Here is a 16882-nt window from a genome sequence, read left to right as displayed (position 1 = left end):
TAGAAAAACTAATGATGTATGGACTAGATAAATAGACTGTGAGGTAGATTGAAAACTGACTGAACTGCCAGGCTCGGAGGGTTGTGATCAGTGGCACCATGTCCAGCTGGAGGCCAGTCACTAGTGGTGTACCCCAGGGGTCGATACTGGGGCCAATGCTGTTTAACCCTCTCTGTTGATGACCTGGATGAAGGGGCAGAGCAAACCCTCAGCAAGTTTGCTGATGACCCCAAATTGGAAGGAGTGTTTGATACACCAGGTCAGTTTGCTGCTATTCAAAGAAACCTCAACAGGGTGGACAAATGGGCTGACAGAAACCTCATGCAGTTCAACAAAGGGAAATGGCAAGTCCAGCACCTGGGGAAGAATAACCTCATGCACCAGTATATGCTGGGGGCCACCCAGCTGCAAAGCAGCTTTATTGTAAAAGACCTGGGGGTCCTGGTGGACAACAATCTGAACACGAGTCAGCAATGTGCCCTTGCCACAAAGGCCGCCAATAGCATCCTGGGCTACGTTGCAAAGAGCGTTGTCAGCAGTTCGACGGAGGTTATACTTCCCCTCTACTCAGCACTGGTGAGGCTGCATCTGGAGTACTGTGTCCAATTCTGGGCTCCCTCATACAGGAGAGACATGGACATACCGGAATGACTCCAGTGCAGGGACACAGGGATGGTTAAGGGACTGTAGCATCTGTCATACAAGGAGAGGTTGAGAGCTGGAACTGTTTAGCCTAGAGAAGAGAAAGCTCAGGGGGAATCTTATCAATGTGTATAAATCCTGATGGGAGGGGGCAAAGAGGATGGAGCCAGACTCTCCTCAGTGGTGTCCAGTGACAGGACCAGAGGCAATGGGCACAAATTGAAATACAGGCAATTCCACTTAAACATAAGAAAAAAACATTTTACTGTGAGGGTGACCGAGCACTGGAACAGGTTGCCCAGAGAGGTTGTAGAGTCTCCATCCTTGGCAATATTCCTTGGCATTTCCTTGATTGGACACAATGATGAGGGTGGTGAGACACTGGAATTGGTTGCCCAGAGAAGTTGTGGATGCCCCATCTCTGGAAGTGTTCAAGGTCAGGTTGGACGGGGCTTTGAGGAACCTGACCTAGTGAAAGATGTCCCTGCCCATGGCAGAGGGGTTGGAACTATATGATCTTTAAAGGTCCCTTCCAACCCAAACCATTCTTTGATCCTATGATTCTATGATCTTTATGCAGTTGATCATCCACAGCAATAAAAAGCATCCTACAACTTCTCTGTATTGAGGAATGTTTTTGTTATTTTATATTCTGGGACATATAAGGACATATAGATAGAACCCTTCTATGTTTATGAAAGGAAATGCTGTTGAGGTTAATAAATCTGTTAAAATTTGAGGACTGTAAAGAGCAACAGACTGACAATAGAATTCAGTACTCTGGAAAGTTTGCTTGTAGGTGAGGATTAGAAGGTTGATCTGCTTGCCCAGTCTAAAGGATTTCTGGCTCTCATGATCTTACAGTCAGCTGAAAGGTCTTGCATCACTTTCCTCTCTTAGGTATCACAATACATTTTGAACACCGGAAATAAAATAATGAAATTGCATGGAAAGGTTTAATAGAGAATGACAAATAAAGTAATTCAGTTGATGCTTTAAGAAATTGATTCCCATTTTGTCATAACTTTCCTAAAGCGCAATATTGCCTAAGTGTTTTCTCTCCAGCTGTAGTACTGAAAATAGCATTGCAGGAAACTCTTCAGTTTTCTTTTCTTATCTCTTTCACCACTCATCACCAAACATAATGCAATAAAATGGTTTGCCTGCTGGAAAAGGCAAAAAAGCATAGCATGCTTTTTGATTGTCTTTGGGCATGGGTGCTGGAAGGGAAACCAGCGTCACAGTTTGATAGACTGGATTACCCAGTATCAGAGGTGTGCCTGTGAAAATATTCTTGGAGCTGAATAGGTTGATTTGAAAATGGGAGATTACTGAATGTTTATATGTTGAAATATTTTGCTCCAGTATAAAATTTACATGTAAAAATTTTTGTTCTGAAGTTGATGTAAAAGCAAAAATAAAATTAAGATAATCTTTTTAAACTTGAAGGGAGTCTCTCTCTTCAAACTGTCACCCAGTATGTTTATATTTTCACCTAAGAGCACTCTCTCTCTCTCTCCTCTCTCTCTCTCTCTCATGTACATGCATTATAACACCTAGGATTTCTATACCTGTCTCAGAAAGGTACCAAGTAAACTGATCAGGAGTGTTTTGATGATTTTCAGCCCTAGAAAACATTGATTTTTCAAAATTTAATTTTTCATAGAAATAAATTCATCAGCAAAAAAATATTAGGTGGGCTTTTCTTTGGTCTCAGATGAAATTTACGGTGAGGAAGAAAGAGACTCTAGATTAGCTAATAAACCAGTGGTCAGCACATTGACATGAAATATGGAAGAGCTAGACTCAAAGCCTGATCTCTGCCTGATGTTGAACAGGAATACAAGTGTGGGCTTCTCTATCCCAGGCATTAAGCATTTTAGACATCAAGTTGTTCAGACATGTCCATCTTTCAAAAAAATAAAATGTCACAATGTCAAAAGGTCCTTCTGTGAAGGATATTGTGCTGGTTTTGGCTGGGATAGAGTTAATTTTCTTCATAGTAGCTAGCATGGGGCTATGTTTTGGATTTGTGCTGAAAACGGTGTTGATAATACAGGGATGTTTTCCTTATTGCTGAGCAGTGTTTACACAGCGTCAAGGCCTTTTCTGCTTCTCACCCCACCCCACCAGCGAGTAGGCTGGGGATGCACAAGAAGTTGGGAGGGGACACAGCTGGGACAGCTGACCCCAACTGACCAAAGGGGTATTCCATGCCATATGACATCATGTCAATTAACATTTTTTGGTTTCTAGAATTCTTGGTTCTCAGCCAACCTCAGTGCCAAGCTGCCTTCTCATGCATGAGACTAATTCTGCTGAGCACAGTGGACATGATTCATCATCATCTTACACCTATCTGACATGAAGTAAAAATCTTAGTAAGCTACCCCACAAGGTGTGAGGCAGTGGAGATTCAGGCTCAGCTGAATGTAATGTTTGTAGATATAGAATATACTCTGGCATCAGAAATTAACTCAGGTATTGCCTCCTAGAAATGACCAGTTTGTTTGAAACTGTAGTATGAAGGGATGTCTCTGATGCCTTGTTAGTAATGTTATGGACTTCGTAGCTTCCACACTTTCACTAGAATTGTATGAACAGCATGTTGAAAATGGTTTTATCTAGTTTTTTTTCTGTGAATAGAACATGAATGTGCCATTATGATGCAAAGTACATTGTTTTAACAAAGAAGCTGCTACACGTATTTCAGCCTTTCATTCTTTACAGTTGTGTATTCTATATATGACATCTTTCTGAAGGTACTTCACTGTGCTGTGCAGTATACATTAAAGTTTGTTTTGGTAGGTAATGGGTATTTTCTGGCAGTGCAGGATTTTGTATTCACCTTGGTGAAGAAACAGTCTTCTGTGGCAGAACAGTTTGATGCATTTGCTTTGTAATTTATGCTGTCCTGTATATACTGACTAGAATTCTCGTTGCTCTAAAGTGAAAGCAGGAAAAATGGCATAGCTTTAAAGCAAAATAGTAGGGTTATAATAGCCACAAATCTCCTTTTCAGTAAATTATTTTCAAATTTAATAGGAATCCTCATTACATTGCAGTTCATATAGCATTCTTCTTTAAAGCAGCTAAAATAATTTTGTTTAAAAAAATCCAACAACTTTTGCATTTTTTAATGAAGTAACAGTCAGCAAATAAATTACATCTCTGTTTCATTTCAGAAATCAGAGGTGCAGACATATGCAAAACTTCTAAGCAGGAGCTAGGCAATTCATTCTTTCAAGAGTTCTTTTGCTGAATGTGGTTTTTCATAAGTGAAAGAGTTTTTACCTCCAATCTGTAGTTTATTTTTTCCTTAGGAAAATTTACCTGCAGTATTTTTAATTAGTAATAAAATTTAACTCTTTTTATATTCTCTCTCTTGCAATAATCTACATGTGGTATAATGAAATTGTGTCCCAGAAAGAATTTTATCAGGATGTTTGATTACTGGTAAGGTATGTGACAAATATTGCTGAACACAGTATACTAGTGAAAGGCTGTAACTACAAGCTATTCAGGCACACTTGTCTTTTCCTTTTCCCCCCCCGAGAAAATAACATTGGAATGTTTTTTCAGTGATAGTGTATGCGCACACATTAGAACCACAGTACAAAGGTGATAATTGATGAATTTTGTCCTATGTTTTATAAAAACATACCTCTGTTGTGAAATAGTGAAAAGATCCTTGTTCTTAGATGAAACTAGGGTCTTACATGAAGAAGCTGGGGCTGTCATTTGAGCAGAAAATGGAAGGGATAAAGGGGAATTGTGACCATTATTCTAGAGCACCTAGGTGCCAGGGCCTTCACAGGCCTCAACTGTGGAAGAGTGGCAGAGACAAAGCAGTCTCTCAGGTAGAGAGGTCCTGAGTTAGGTAAGGCATTCTAGGTCAATATTAACACTTAAACTCCAGTCAGTTCAGAAAGCACTGGCTGAATTTACTATCAATCATTAGGGCACTCACATTTTACAGGGCAAGCCTATCTTCAACTTCTAAGATTTAATGTCTCCAAGAATAGTACAATGTAGTGTGCTAATATTAAAAGTGACAATCTCACACTAAGGATAAGAGTAGCATAATCCATGTAGGAAAGTCAGATACAACATAGCCACAATCCAGTCAAATATGTATGAATATGTTAGTCTCATTGATTTGAAATTGAACTCATATATGATGCTGATGTGTGCCCTATAAATAAATGTTATAATTAACCTAGAAACCGAATAACTTAATTTGGTTCAAAGTATAAATACATTTTAATTAATTAAAATTTCAGACGGAATACAGTGTTTACTTTATGTAGTACCAATAATCTTATATAGTAGAAATTTTTCATTTGTCAAAGCTATTGTGTTATCATCTCCACACAGTGAGCCCAAAAGAGATGTTTATTGTTGATATGGAAATTGGAAGAGGTGGGAAGACCTTACTTGATGTCAGAGTCCAATACTCTCTGACCAGCTTCTTTTAGGTATTCCACACAAGGAGGGTTTAATGTTTTAATGCAGAATTTACTTATTTGAATATATTTGATGTTACGCGGGATTTTGATTTAGCAGTGTGATACAGCAATATACTGAAATCACAACACAATTATAGCAATTGCAATATACAGTTGGATCACAATACAAATGTGATTCCCATTACCGGTCTATGTATGCTCACCGTCACGACGCTGGGCATCCCCAATCACCGGGAAGGAATACATGGGTTGAAGCCAGCTCGAGCTCGTTGCTCTCTTCAAAGTTCATTTTATTGGTTGCTCAGTTTTTATGCTCTTTGTTGGGCTGAGACTCGTATACACTTCCTCCATGCTGGTCTGGCTAGCTCAGGAAGACATTCACTCCTTTTTTATTAACTTGGGGAAGGCCATTTACACAACCAGTTGATCCACTCCACTGATACAGCCATTTATCTAAAACAAAGGCCACCCTCAGGTCCCCTTTGTGTTGAGAGAAGTTCAGCTTTCTTTACAGCAGCTGTGGTCACTGCCTGCATTCTTCCCTGAGCTTCATGAGCATATGGCCTGTGCCCATCTCCTCTGAGCCTTTGTCCTGGTTTCGGCTAGGACAGAGTTAATTTTCTTCCTAGTAGCTGGTACAGTGCTGTGTTTTGGATTTAGTGTGAGAATAATGTTGATAACACGCTGATGTTTTAGTTGTTGCTAAGTAGCGCTTATCTTAAGCCAAGGCCTTTTCAGTTTCCCATGCTCTGCCAGCAAGCAGGTGTGCAAGAAGCTGGGAGGGAGCATAGCCGGGGCAGCTGACCCGAACTAGCCAAAGGGGTATTCCATACCATAGAATGTCATGCCCAGTATATAAACGGACGGGGGAGTTGGACGGGAGGTGCGGATTGCTGCTGGGGCATCGGTCAGCGGGTGGTGAGCAATTGCATTGTGCATCACTTGTCTTTTCTTGGGTGTTATTTCTCTTTTTTTTGTTATATTCCTTTTCATTACAATTATTATTATTATATTAGTAGTAGTAGTAGTAGTAGTATATTTTATTTTACTTTAGTTATTAAACCATTCCTATCTCAACCCACGAGTGTTACCTTTTTTTTTTCCCTCCTCCCCATCCCACTGGGAGGGGGGAGGGGAAGCAGCTGCGTGGTGCTTAGTTGCTGGCTGGGGTTAAACCACGACAGCCTTCTTCCATTGTAGGGGTTTGTTGATCGGTCACACCTGAGACATGGAAAATATGAACTAGTGAGACTTATGTATCTTTTATTTTTAGCAAAGTTACATTGTTTAATTGTGCTTTTGGGAAGGGCGTGGGATGGGTTTTGAAATAACAGAATAATAAATACCATAAAATGGAATGTGTATGGCAATTACCCTACACACCTGAGTGTAGGTGTTCCATTAAAAAGTGCAATAAAAAATATGTGGCTGTTGAAGGAACAGATAGCATTGTAATGTTCTGTAAGACTGCATCTAGGGAGTTTCTGAAGTCATAGATATCTTCACTGTTTGGCTTGTCTGGTATGAAAGGTATGTGCAGTTTTTTGCAGGACAAAGAGCAGTGGAATAATATTCATTAACATGTTGGAAAGTTTAAAATTAGTTTATTGGTCACAGGGGAGTTGGGTTACAAAATGATTTATAAAAAGAGTTGTAAACATAGATATTTTCAGTTTACAAAATGATGCGTACTGAAGTGTAACACTGGGCTTCTAGGCCAATGTGAATGTTGCGTTGTATTTCCACTGCAGACATGTCTTCTCCTACAGTGAAGAAACCTGAAAAGACTTTGCTTAGTTCTACAACCTCCCAGGATTCTTCACCAAGACTGAGCACTATTCCCCAGCATCACCATCCAGGAATCCCAGGAGTTGCACACAGTGGTGAGGGCTATGAAGGAGGAAGAAATGCTTCCCTATTTATTTGGTCTTCTGATGTGCTTTTTGCAGCTTTTCTTAGAGACTCAATCCCATATATATTACTGATGAGAGTGCAAAGGGAATGAAGTGTGTTGGAGATTTTGTAGTTTCCTTGCAGGAATCCTCATTAAACATAGCTTGACTGTTTCAAGTCACTGGAAAGGACTAAAGCCAGTGAATAAAATAAGCCAACTGCATGAAGAAATTGACATAGAAAATAAAGCTCCCAAATCTTTCCTCCCTCCATTTGTATTCTTTTTTAAAATTGTTGTTACTATTATGTACCTTAATGGGTAAGATTTCACTCAGTTTCATACCCAATAGAAGTCATAACCAGGTTGATTATATGAAACAGTGAAATAGATACCAAGGCTTCTTTTGCACAATCTGTCTAGAGATACGGCGTTCTGATATTTTTCATCAACTACTTCCTGACATCTATAGTAAAACTTTCTTTGATTTTGTATGGGATTTGCATGCAGAGATTAAAGGGTGAAGGCGGCACTTGGATTGTGATGGCTTGTCAAGTGTGGTGGGTTGACCTTGGCTGGACGCCAGGTGCCCACCAAGCCGCTCTATCACTCCCCCTCTTCAACTGGACAGGGGGAGAAAAATATGATGAAAGGCTCGTGGGTCGAGATAAGGACAGGGAGATCACTCAGCAATTACCATCTCGGGCAAAACAGACTCGACTTGGGGAAAATTAATTTATTACCAATCAAAAGTCAGAGTAGGGTAATGAGAAATAAAAACAAATCTTAAAACACCTTCCCCCACCCCTCCCTTCTTCCTGGGCTCAACTTCACTCCCAATTTCTCTACCTTCTCCCCCTGAGCGGCACAGGGGGACGGGGGAATGGGGGTTGCGGTCAGTTCATCACACGTTGTCTCTTCCACTCCTTCCTCCTCACTCTCTTCCCCTGCTCCAGCATGGGGTCCCTCCCACGGGAGACAGTCCTCCACGAACTTCTCCAACGTGGGTCCTTCCCATGGGCTGCAGTTCTTCACGAACTGCTCCAGCGTGGGTCCTTTCCACGTGTCCTTTCCACAGGGTGCAGTCCTTCAGGAACAGATTGCTCCAGCGTGGGTCCCCCGCGGGGTCACAAGACCTGCCAGAAAACCTGCTCCAGCCTGGGCTCTCCATGGGGTCACAGCCTCCTTCGGGCACATCCACCTGCTCTGGCATGGGGTCCTCCACGGGCTGCAGGTGGATATCTGCTCCACTGTGGACCTCCATGGGCTGCAGGGGGCCAACCTGCGCCACCATGGTCTTCACCACAGGCTGCAGGGGAACCTCTGCTCCGGCGCCTGGAGCACCTCCTCCCCCTCCTTCTTCACTGACCTTGGTGTCTGCAGAGTTGTTTCTCTCACATATTCTCACTCCTCTCTCCCAGCTGCTGTTGTGCAGCAGTTTTTTCCCCTTCTTAAATATGTTATCACACAGATGCTACCAACATCGCTGATTGGCTCAGCCTTGGCCAGCAGTGGGTCCATTTTGGAGCTGGCTGGAACTGGCACTGTCTGACACGAGAGCAGCTTTTGGTATCTTCTCACAGAAGCCACCCCTGCAGCCCCCCCGCTACCAAAACCTTGCCACATTAGCTCTCATTTTGTACCTTCCCACTAATGAAACAAAAATCTTTTTTTTCCTCCCCACTTCCATTGTACTGTCTCTCCCTTTTAATAAGGTACAAAATAAGTGCCCTCTAGATGTGTAATAAGGGTGCCATATACATTACTACATAGTATAACAAAGTAACACTGTCCAATTCTCTCTTGACAACTCAGCAGTAGCAGGGCATTCTGTACATTCCTTTAATTGTGAAAATATTGTTGGTTATTTAGACATATAGTCTGTAGATGGAGAAGCATGTGTTTTGTGGGAAGTGGGAAGAAAGAGAAAGCAAAGGAAAAAGGTATATAGAATAGATCCTTTTTGTTTGCTAGAAATATTTTTATTGAATGGAATGGTTTCCTAGGTCCTGAAATTGAGTGTTTGTTAGCAGTTTTGTCATGGAGCAGCAAGGGCCAGCTGCTCCCTAAGGTAGTGGGAGCCAAACACAATTAATACAACTAGCAGGGCAGGGGCATTGCCAGGCAGGGCTCAGCCCAGCCCCACAGTACCTGAGTGAGACAAGCAAGGCAGGCCCAGTGATAGTAGTCAAGTTCAACCAAGCACCCAGATCATCAGGCAAGCTTGTGGTGATAAAGCAAGTCCAAGGTCAAGTCAGACTTCAGATCAACAGGGTCTATAGCCAGACCTAACCATACTAAGCAGGAGACTGATGCTCTTACAATATAGCTCAAGCAAGGACTGAAGGCCCAGGGCTGAGCTTAAATGGAGCTCCTGGGCCCATGGGCAGAGGGTGTGGGTGGAGGTCCCAGATGAGGCTGGTCAGGGCCATTAAGGCCTATTAGTGCACTCGGGGTCCTGACAATTTTCATAATGGTCAGCTAATTATTCATGGTATTATTGCTTAATAATTATTGCCCTGTCCCTGCATGAGGCAAGTAGAGTACAGTACAGTGAGGAATCACTGTTTCCTAGGATTCAGTGACTGGTCTCTGTTGGATTACTGTAGCCAAAAACATAGGTTTTACATATTAAGCAACATATTTATTTTATTAATTTGGGCTCCAGAGAAGGAAACTTTATAACTGGAATATGTTTTCTGCTGAAGTATCACTATTAAATTTAAATAAAAATGAAATCAAATGACAGCATAATCCATAAGAACAAAAAATCTAGTTTATAAATAATATTTATGAATAAAATAACATTTATGAATTTGGAATAATAGCTCTTTCCATTCCCTGAGGAAGGACACAAATGTTTGTGTAAAGATATCATGAAGCAAAAGTACATTGTGCTGGTTTATAAGTGACTTTTTTTTGTCTTGCTGTAATATAGAGATGAAGAATAGTACAAGAAACAAGATGAAAAATAATTTTAATTTTATTTTATTTTCCTCTAGTCATCTCAACTAGAACTCCACCTCCACCTTCAACATTGCCATTTCCAGCACAAGCTATTCTCCCTCCTGCCCCATCTAGCTACTTCTCTCATCCAACGATCAGATATTCTCCCCACCTGAATCCTCAGGATACTCTGAAGAATTATGTACCTTCTTATGATCTGTCCAGCCCTCAGACTAGCCAGGTACTGTAAAAAAAAAAAGTGAACACTCCAAAAGAAATCCTCTGAAGAATGTATATCTTCTACGGTGTTTAGACCTGATATTTCACTAGTTCTGGTATCAGAGCAACCTGGAAGTTGGAATAGAAGTGATTCGGCAAGTTTTACAATTAGACATGGATAAATAAATTGGGTTGTTTGCTGGAGCAGATTAGTAATATTCTCTCACCATTGCTCTGTCAATCATAATAAAAAAACCTTGTATTGAATCTAGCAGCACTAACAGAACAGATTCTAATCCCACGCTCCTCTTGCACACAAAAATCTTCAGTGGCAGTTCTATATGCAAAAGGGCTACAGGAGTGATAGGAAACTTCAGTAAGCCTAATGCTAAAAGTCACTGTAATTTTCACCTTTGGTTTACATGCTAGAACACAGATGAAGCTCCTGCTGCAGGGAGGAGCAAGAAATATTCTAAAATAAGTACTCATACAAACACACTAAAGGACATGCAGGTATATTTATAGACCAGCAATTAAGATAAAATCTGGCAAGATAATATTTGTGATGTTTCACATATACTTGACAATTCTTTGCACAGATACAAAAGCATTTCAGTAATGAATATGACACAAGCCTGCAGATTTGATTCTTTCTTTATTTTGTAAAGAAAATGCAATAACAGTTGTGTTCCTGGCTGCTATACTGCTTCAAACTTGTTTCTGATGTGGGAGATTATTGTGGTTTTCATTAGAAAAGTAATCTGTAAAGGACTATGTGCAAGACTGCTTTTAGAATCAGCACATAGCATTAATATGATCTGCATTATAAGACAAACTGAAGTTGAGCCTTGGTCTTGTCAATACTTGAAATATTTCCAGTATCAGTGTAATATAACCTTTGCTGCTTGGTCTGGTTTCCAGGTTTGCTGCCTTGTTTGAAATGCAGTCCTGTAACTTGTACTGTAGTATGTTTTAGGGGGATACTTGGGAATATGCACTGAAACAACAGTGTAACTTTCTCAGGTTTCCCTGCTCCCAAGAATTAGTCTTTTTTGTAAAGATCATATTATCAGCTTTGATAAACATAAAGGGATTTTCACGATAAACATATTTAGCACAACTGACAGGCTCTTCAGTGAGCATTTCAGGCATTACAACAATAGAACTTCAGACTGAATCAATGTTTCAGTGCTGAATAACAGATAAGGCCCTTCTGGGCTGTTCAAAAAGTCATTGTGTTTACTGGCCCGCATTGGCTAACATTCTGATCCAGCTGCATAACTTTGCACGTATTTTAAAAATGTGTTGGTCTGTAAAGTCTCAGCTTACTTTGGAGCGAGAAGTACTAGTAATGTGATTTTTATAGGTTTACAATATTGATGCAAATTAAACCAACCAGTGAAATTGGAATATCTATCTCAGCTTTAGACTACAAATTACTGTCTGTCCGTGGATTAAAAGCCTTTCAGTCTCTTATAGCTTTTTTGCTGAGTCAACTGGGAACACTGCATGCAGGAACTGATTTTAATTTGTGCAAAATTTCACGAATAACAAAGTCTAATTAAGCTATCCATTAAAACTCTTTAACATTAATCCAGTGTGGAAAATCTTAGAGTTGTGCTGGAACTTTATTTTAAACTGATGCCTTAATTAGACACTATTAAGGGAAAAATATGCAAATTAAAACCAGGCCCTTAGTATTATGCATTTCTTTAATTTTTCAGTGCTTATTTCTTGCCTTTTGATTTCTTATATGTTAAAAGGGCAGATTTAGGTGATAAACTCTCTAGATTGTTCAGTATTTTGCTTTGGATCACCAATGTAAAAACACAACATCTAAATGAAGTATCTGAGTTTCTGCCAGTTGATAAATGTGCTGTTGTCATTTTAATATTGTGAAGTCCATTTACCGAGCAAGATAAGCTTTTTCAACTCTTTCCCAAGAGCCAAGTCCATTATCTGCAAATAAAAGATTAATCTGTTAACTTTAAAAAGCTAATGATTTCAGAGTAGCAGCAAACTAAAAACATTTCCTATTCTTGTGTTGTAGCACCCTAGAGAATAAGAGGCCAAATTGGCTTTGATTTACTACTTTTGTCACCTTTCATAACTTTTAGATCAGGGTAATATTTTTCATTTCACTTGATGTTTGATTTAATTTCTGAGAAAAGGAAATGGGTTACATAACACCAAGTGTGGGATTTCAGGCTTATGTACCAGCAATTCTCTGCAATTTATCATCATTAATCACTATTATTAATTTAATTTAAAATTTAATTCTTTAAAATTCTGCTCTATGTGCTACATTAGAGAACCTACATGCCTAGTCAAAATCTCTCCAAACAGAACAATTACAGGATGTCAATACAAAACTGTAACATAGCAAAAAATTTTTTTTTTTCTGTGAAGTTTCAGTGACAGAAGGAAATTGTTGTGATAAACTGGTTTGGCTCAAAGCATGCCATTGTTTCTTTTCTAAATAAAACATGATTTTTTATTCAAACAAAATTAATTATTATAAAATGCAGAACTGCGTCTGTAGGAATACCACATCAAATTTAATTATACTTTCCCACCTCAAAACATATTCATTTGGATTGCAAAAGGGGAACTATGATAATAGTTTTAATTTCAGCTTTAGAAATAGAAAGAATGGATACCCTGACAGCATTTACCTAAAATGAACTGTTTCCCCCCAACATCTTTCAGTAATACACTAATTTAGATTGTTATGACAAGCAACTGAGATGCCTTGTACTCTTCACAACAATTCTGAGCATAATAATAATTACATTAGTGCTGCACTAATTATAGTGAGTCATGCTAGTCAATAGAATGGTTTAACTACAATTAAAGACACAGAGCTTCCATAGGTTTCCCCGGGGGAAATAGTGGGCACTCTGTCCTGTCATCCAGGTCGTTAATGAAGACATTACATAGTATTGGCCCCAGTACTGATCCAATGCTGAATACAGCAGGATAATCACCTCTTTTGAGTGGCTGGTTATGCTGTGTTTAATGCACCCCAGGATGCGGTTTGCCCTCTTGGCTGCCAGGGCACACTGCTGACTCATGTTGAGCCTACTGTCAACCAGCACCCCCAGATCCCTTTCTGCAGGGCTGCTCTCCAGCCACTCCTCTCCCAATTTAATCTTGTGCCCAGCGTTACTCCGTCCCAGGTGCAGAATCTGGCGCTTTAACTTGTTAAATTTCATGCCATTAATGATTGCCCAATGCTCCAATCTATCTGGATCCCTCTGCAAGGCCTCTTGTCCCTCAAGAGAGTCAACAGCACCTCCCAGTTTGGTATCATCAGCAAACTTGCTAATGCTGCATTCAACTCCTGCATCCAAATCATTGATAAAAATATTGAACAGAACTGGCCCTAGAATTGAGCCCTGAGGAACATGGCTGGTGACCGGTCGCCAGCCAGATGTAGCCCCATTCACTACAACCCTTTGAGCTCTGCTGTTCAGCCACTTCTTCACCCAGTGCACTGTGAACCTGCTCATCCCACAGTTGGACAACTTGTCCAGAAGGATGCTGTGAGGGACAGTATCAAAAGCCTCACTAAAATCCAGAAAAACTACATCCACCGCCTTCCCTTCATCCACTGGGTGGGTGACCTTATCGTAGAAGGATATCAAATTAGTTAAACAGGACTTTCCCTTTGTGAACCCATGTTGACTGTGCCTGATGATTGCATTCTCCTTTAAATGCTTTTCAATAGCACTGATTAATGTACCTTTTTACTGTTATATGACCTAAGAGATTAAATTAATGCTAATTGCTTAACTTTCCTGTAAATGCAGGATTGGTCTCCATTTGCAAAATATGTCCACTTCATTTTTTCTAGGGATTTTTCCTAGTTTAGTTTTACATGTCCTAAAGAACAAGGCTCCCACTCTCTCCCTTCAGGCATTTCAAAAGTCTAGTAGATTACACTGACAGGAAATTTTTCCTGATATTCCTTTTAAATTTCTTCTTTCTATATTGCATTCAATTGCCCCTCATTTATACTTCCTGTACTTTCCAAATAATTTATTCCTGTCTTCTCTGTTTATACTTTGCACATACTTGTAGTAATAATATCAGTCCACAACTATTGTTTTGTTATCCTAGAGCCATGCTTACCTCTCTTAACCTTTCCTTATAAATCATTTGAATCAGGTCCTTATCAGTCTGTCTTCTGTGAATACTCTCTAGTTTGATAGTATCCATCTGATAATGTTTCCCAGTAGTCTTTGCATTGTATAGGTGTGGAGAAATGGGCAGGCAGGAACCTCATGAAGTTCAATAAGGGGAAGTGCAAAGTCCTGCACCTGGGGAGGAACAACCCCATGCACCAATATATGCTGGGGGCCACCCAGCTGGAAAGCAGCTTTGTAGTAAAAGACCTGGGGGTCCTGGTGGACAACAATCTGAATATAAGCCAGCAATGTGCCCTTCCTGCAAAGGCTGCCAACAGCATCCTGTGCTACCTTAGGAGGAGTGTTACCAGCAGGTTGAGGGAGGTGATCCTTCCCCTCTACTCAGCACTGGTGAGGCCACACCTGTGGTATTGTGTCCAGTTCTGGGCTCCCCAGTACAAGAGAGACATGGACATACTGGAGAGAGTTCAATGAAGGGCTACTAAGATGAAGGGACAGGAGCATCTCTCCTCAGGAAAGGCTGGAGACAGTTGGGACTGTTTAGCCTAGAGAAGAGAAGGCTCAGGGGGGATCTTATCAATGTATAGAAATACCTGAAGGGAGGTTGCAAAGAAGATGGAGCCAGGCTCTTTTCAGTGGTGCCCAGTGACCAGAGGCAATGGGCACAAACTGAAACACAGGAGGTTCTGTCTGAACATCAGGAAACACTTTTTCACTGTGAGGGTGAATGAACACTGGAACAGGTTGCCCAGGGAGGCTGTAGAGTCTCCCTCCTTGGAGCTATTCAAAAGCAACCGGCTCTAGGTGACCCTGCTTGAGCAGGGGGGTAGGACAAGATGACTTCCAGAGGTCCCTTCCAACCTCAATCATTCTGTGATTCTGTCATTCTGTGTATTTTAAAATAGTTCTGATTCACAGAAAACATAATCAGCTTCAAAATTTTTATCAGCCACTTTTGAAATAAGTCTTTATTTACTAGATGTTAATATTTACTTCAAGTTATGTACTGTTGATGTAAGGCTGAAGTCATGTTTAAACACTAGACAAATATATACATTTATCTTTGAACATTGCCAAGTTCAATTATGTATATCTGCAGAAGACAGAATATGCAGGCTGCCTCTTGTACACCCTGTGCATCTATCCATGAAAAGAAATTATTAGGCTCATTATACTATTGACAGGAACAGAGTTCCCATTATTAAAGTCCTCTGTGAAAGAGGCATTTTGGTAGGTGGCCTTTAGTCAGTTGTTCTGATATATGCCTTATAGTGCATCCTATTCTGATCCCCCAAACCCTCCTCCTGCCCCCATACATGTGAATTATAAGTTAGGTTTCCAGAGCATGTAATCTCTTTGAAGAGATGTGCCCAGATCTTACTTATGCTCCCAGCCAGAATAGTATGTGAACATACAGGTTTTGCAGTGTTCCCTTGTCAGCTGAATCCCACTGGGTGAACAACAACTTTATTATGAAACAATTTGATGGATGCTGCATTCAGAAAGGGATAAAACTTTCTAAAACATACTGTGACTTGAACATGTAGTGCCTATCTGCTAATGAAAGGATCTGATGCCTGCTGAAAATATCGTGTATAGTTTCATAGATTTTTTTAGAATGACATATTCCAGCATTCTGGAAAACCCTAAGATAGGTGAGTAGGATCCTTAAACACAAACTGTATATTTCACAAAGCATTTTTTTGGTTTTGTTTTGTAGCCTAACAGCAGTGGTCAAGTAGTAGGGAAAGTGCCTGGCCGTTTTACTCCAGTTTTGGCACCCTTGCCCCATCATAGTGCTGTGCGACCAGTGACCCTGACCATGACAGATGCTAAACCCATCACTACATGCACTGAAGGTGAGGCATCTTCACCTGCAGCAACCAGTGAGTATTTCTCTAGGAAACAAAAAATGTCCATGAAATATTTAATATGATTTTAAAATGAGACCAGAGAAAGGTGCCTTTTCCTACTATTTGACCAAGTAGATGCTCATCATCTTACATGGAGAGCAAATGTGATCTGATTGCAAAGCTTTTCCTCCTCAAATTTCAGCCAATGTATCATGTTACATGAATTGATGTTTGCAACACAACAGCCAAAATGAAAGGGAAAAGCCTGTCACTTGACTACTACACAAGAAAAAAGAAAACATGATTGTTCATCTAAGGTAGACATTGTTATGATGCTGAGAAGCACACTCAGACAGCAAGGTTTTATATAGTGACCAGCACTGGGATTTCCAAAAAGAGATTGCATAATTTGTCCCTCAATGAGCTTTTCTACAGAAATCAAGGCTTTTTACAATGCATACTGAATCTAAGTTATGACAATTGTGTGCTGATATAGGTTGTGTTATTTTAAGCAAAAATAAATGATGTGGCAAAATAAAATTTTAATTCCTTATCATTGATACAACAAGGAGTAGCAGATGAACTGCCTTTTTTTTATTTCTTAAGCCCCTTTAAAATTTCAAGCTCTTTGTTACTCTATGCTCAGGACCATGTTATTATTGTATTATCTTCAAAGGAATTGCAGTCTTGGAAAGAAGAACATTGGTGTTA

General features: G+C 40.2%; 1 protein-coding gene across 1 annotated transcript in view; it reads left to right on the top strand.

Annotated features, from left to right (window-relative positions):
* The window catches only part of LOC127028623 (nuclear factor 1 B-type-like), a 51991-nt gene that overhangs the window by 12923 nt on the left and 22186 nt on the right, over positions 1-16882 (top strand). Inside the window, exons 3-5 of the mRNA XM_050914344.1 lie at positions 6863-6994; positions 10005-10189; positions 16039-16177. Of these exons, the coding sequence (XP_050770301.1) occupies positions 6863-6994; positions 10005-10189; positions 16039-16177 (456 nt within the window). The remainder of the gene's footprint in view (positions 1-6862; positions 6995-10004; positions 10190-16038; positions 16178-16882) is intronic.

Source organism: Gymnogyps californianus, unplaced genomic scaffold (assembly GCF_018139145.2).
Source record: "Gymnogyps californianus isolate 813 unplaced genomic scaffold, ASM1813914v2 HiC_scaffold_37, whole genome shotgun sequence".
NCBI classification, from domain to species: Eukaryota; Metazoa; Chordata; class Aves; order Accipitriformes; family Cathartidae; genus Gymnogyps; species Gymnogyps californianus.
The sequence above is the reverse complement of the archived record's forward strand: the minus strand, read 5'-3'. Positions and strand labels throughout refer to the sequence as shown.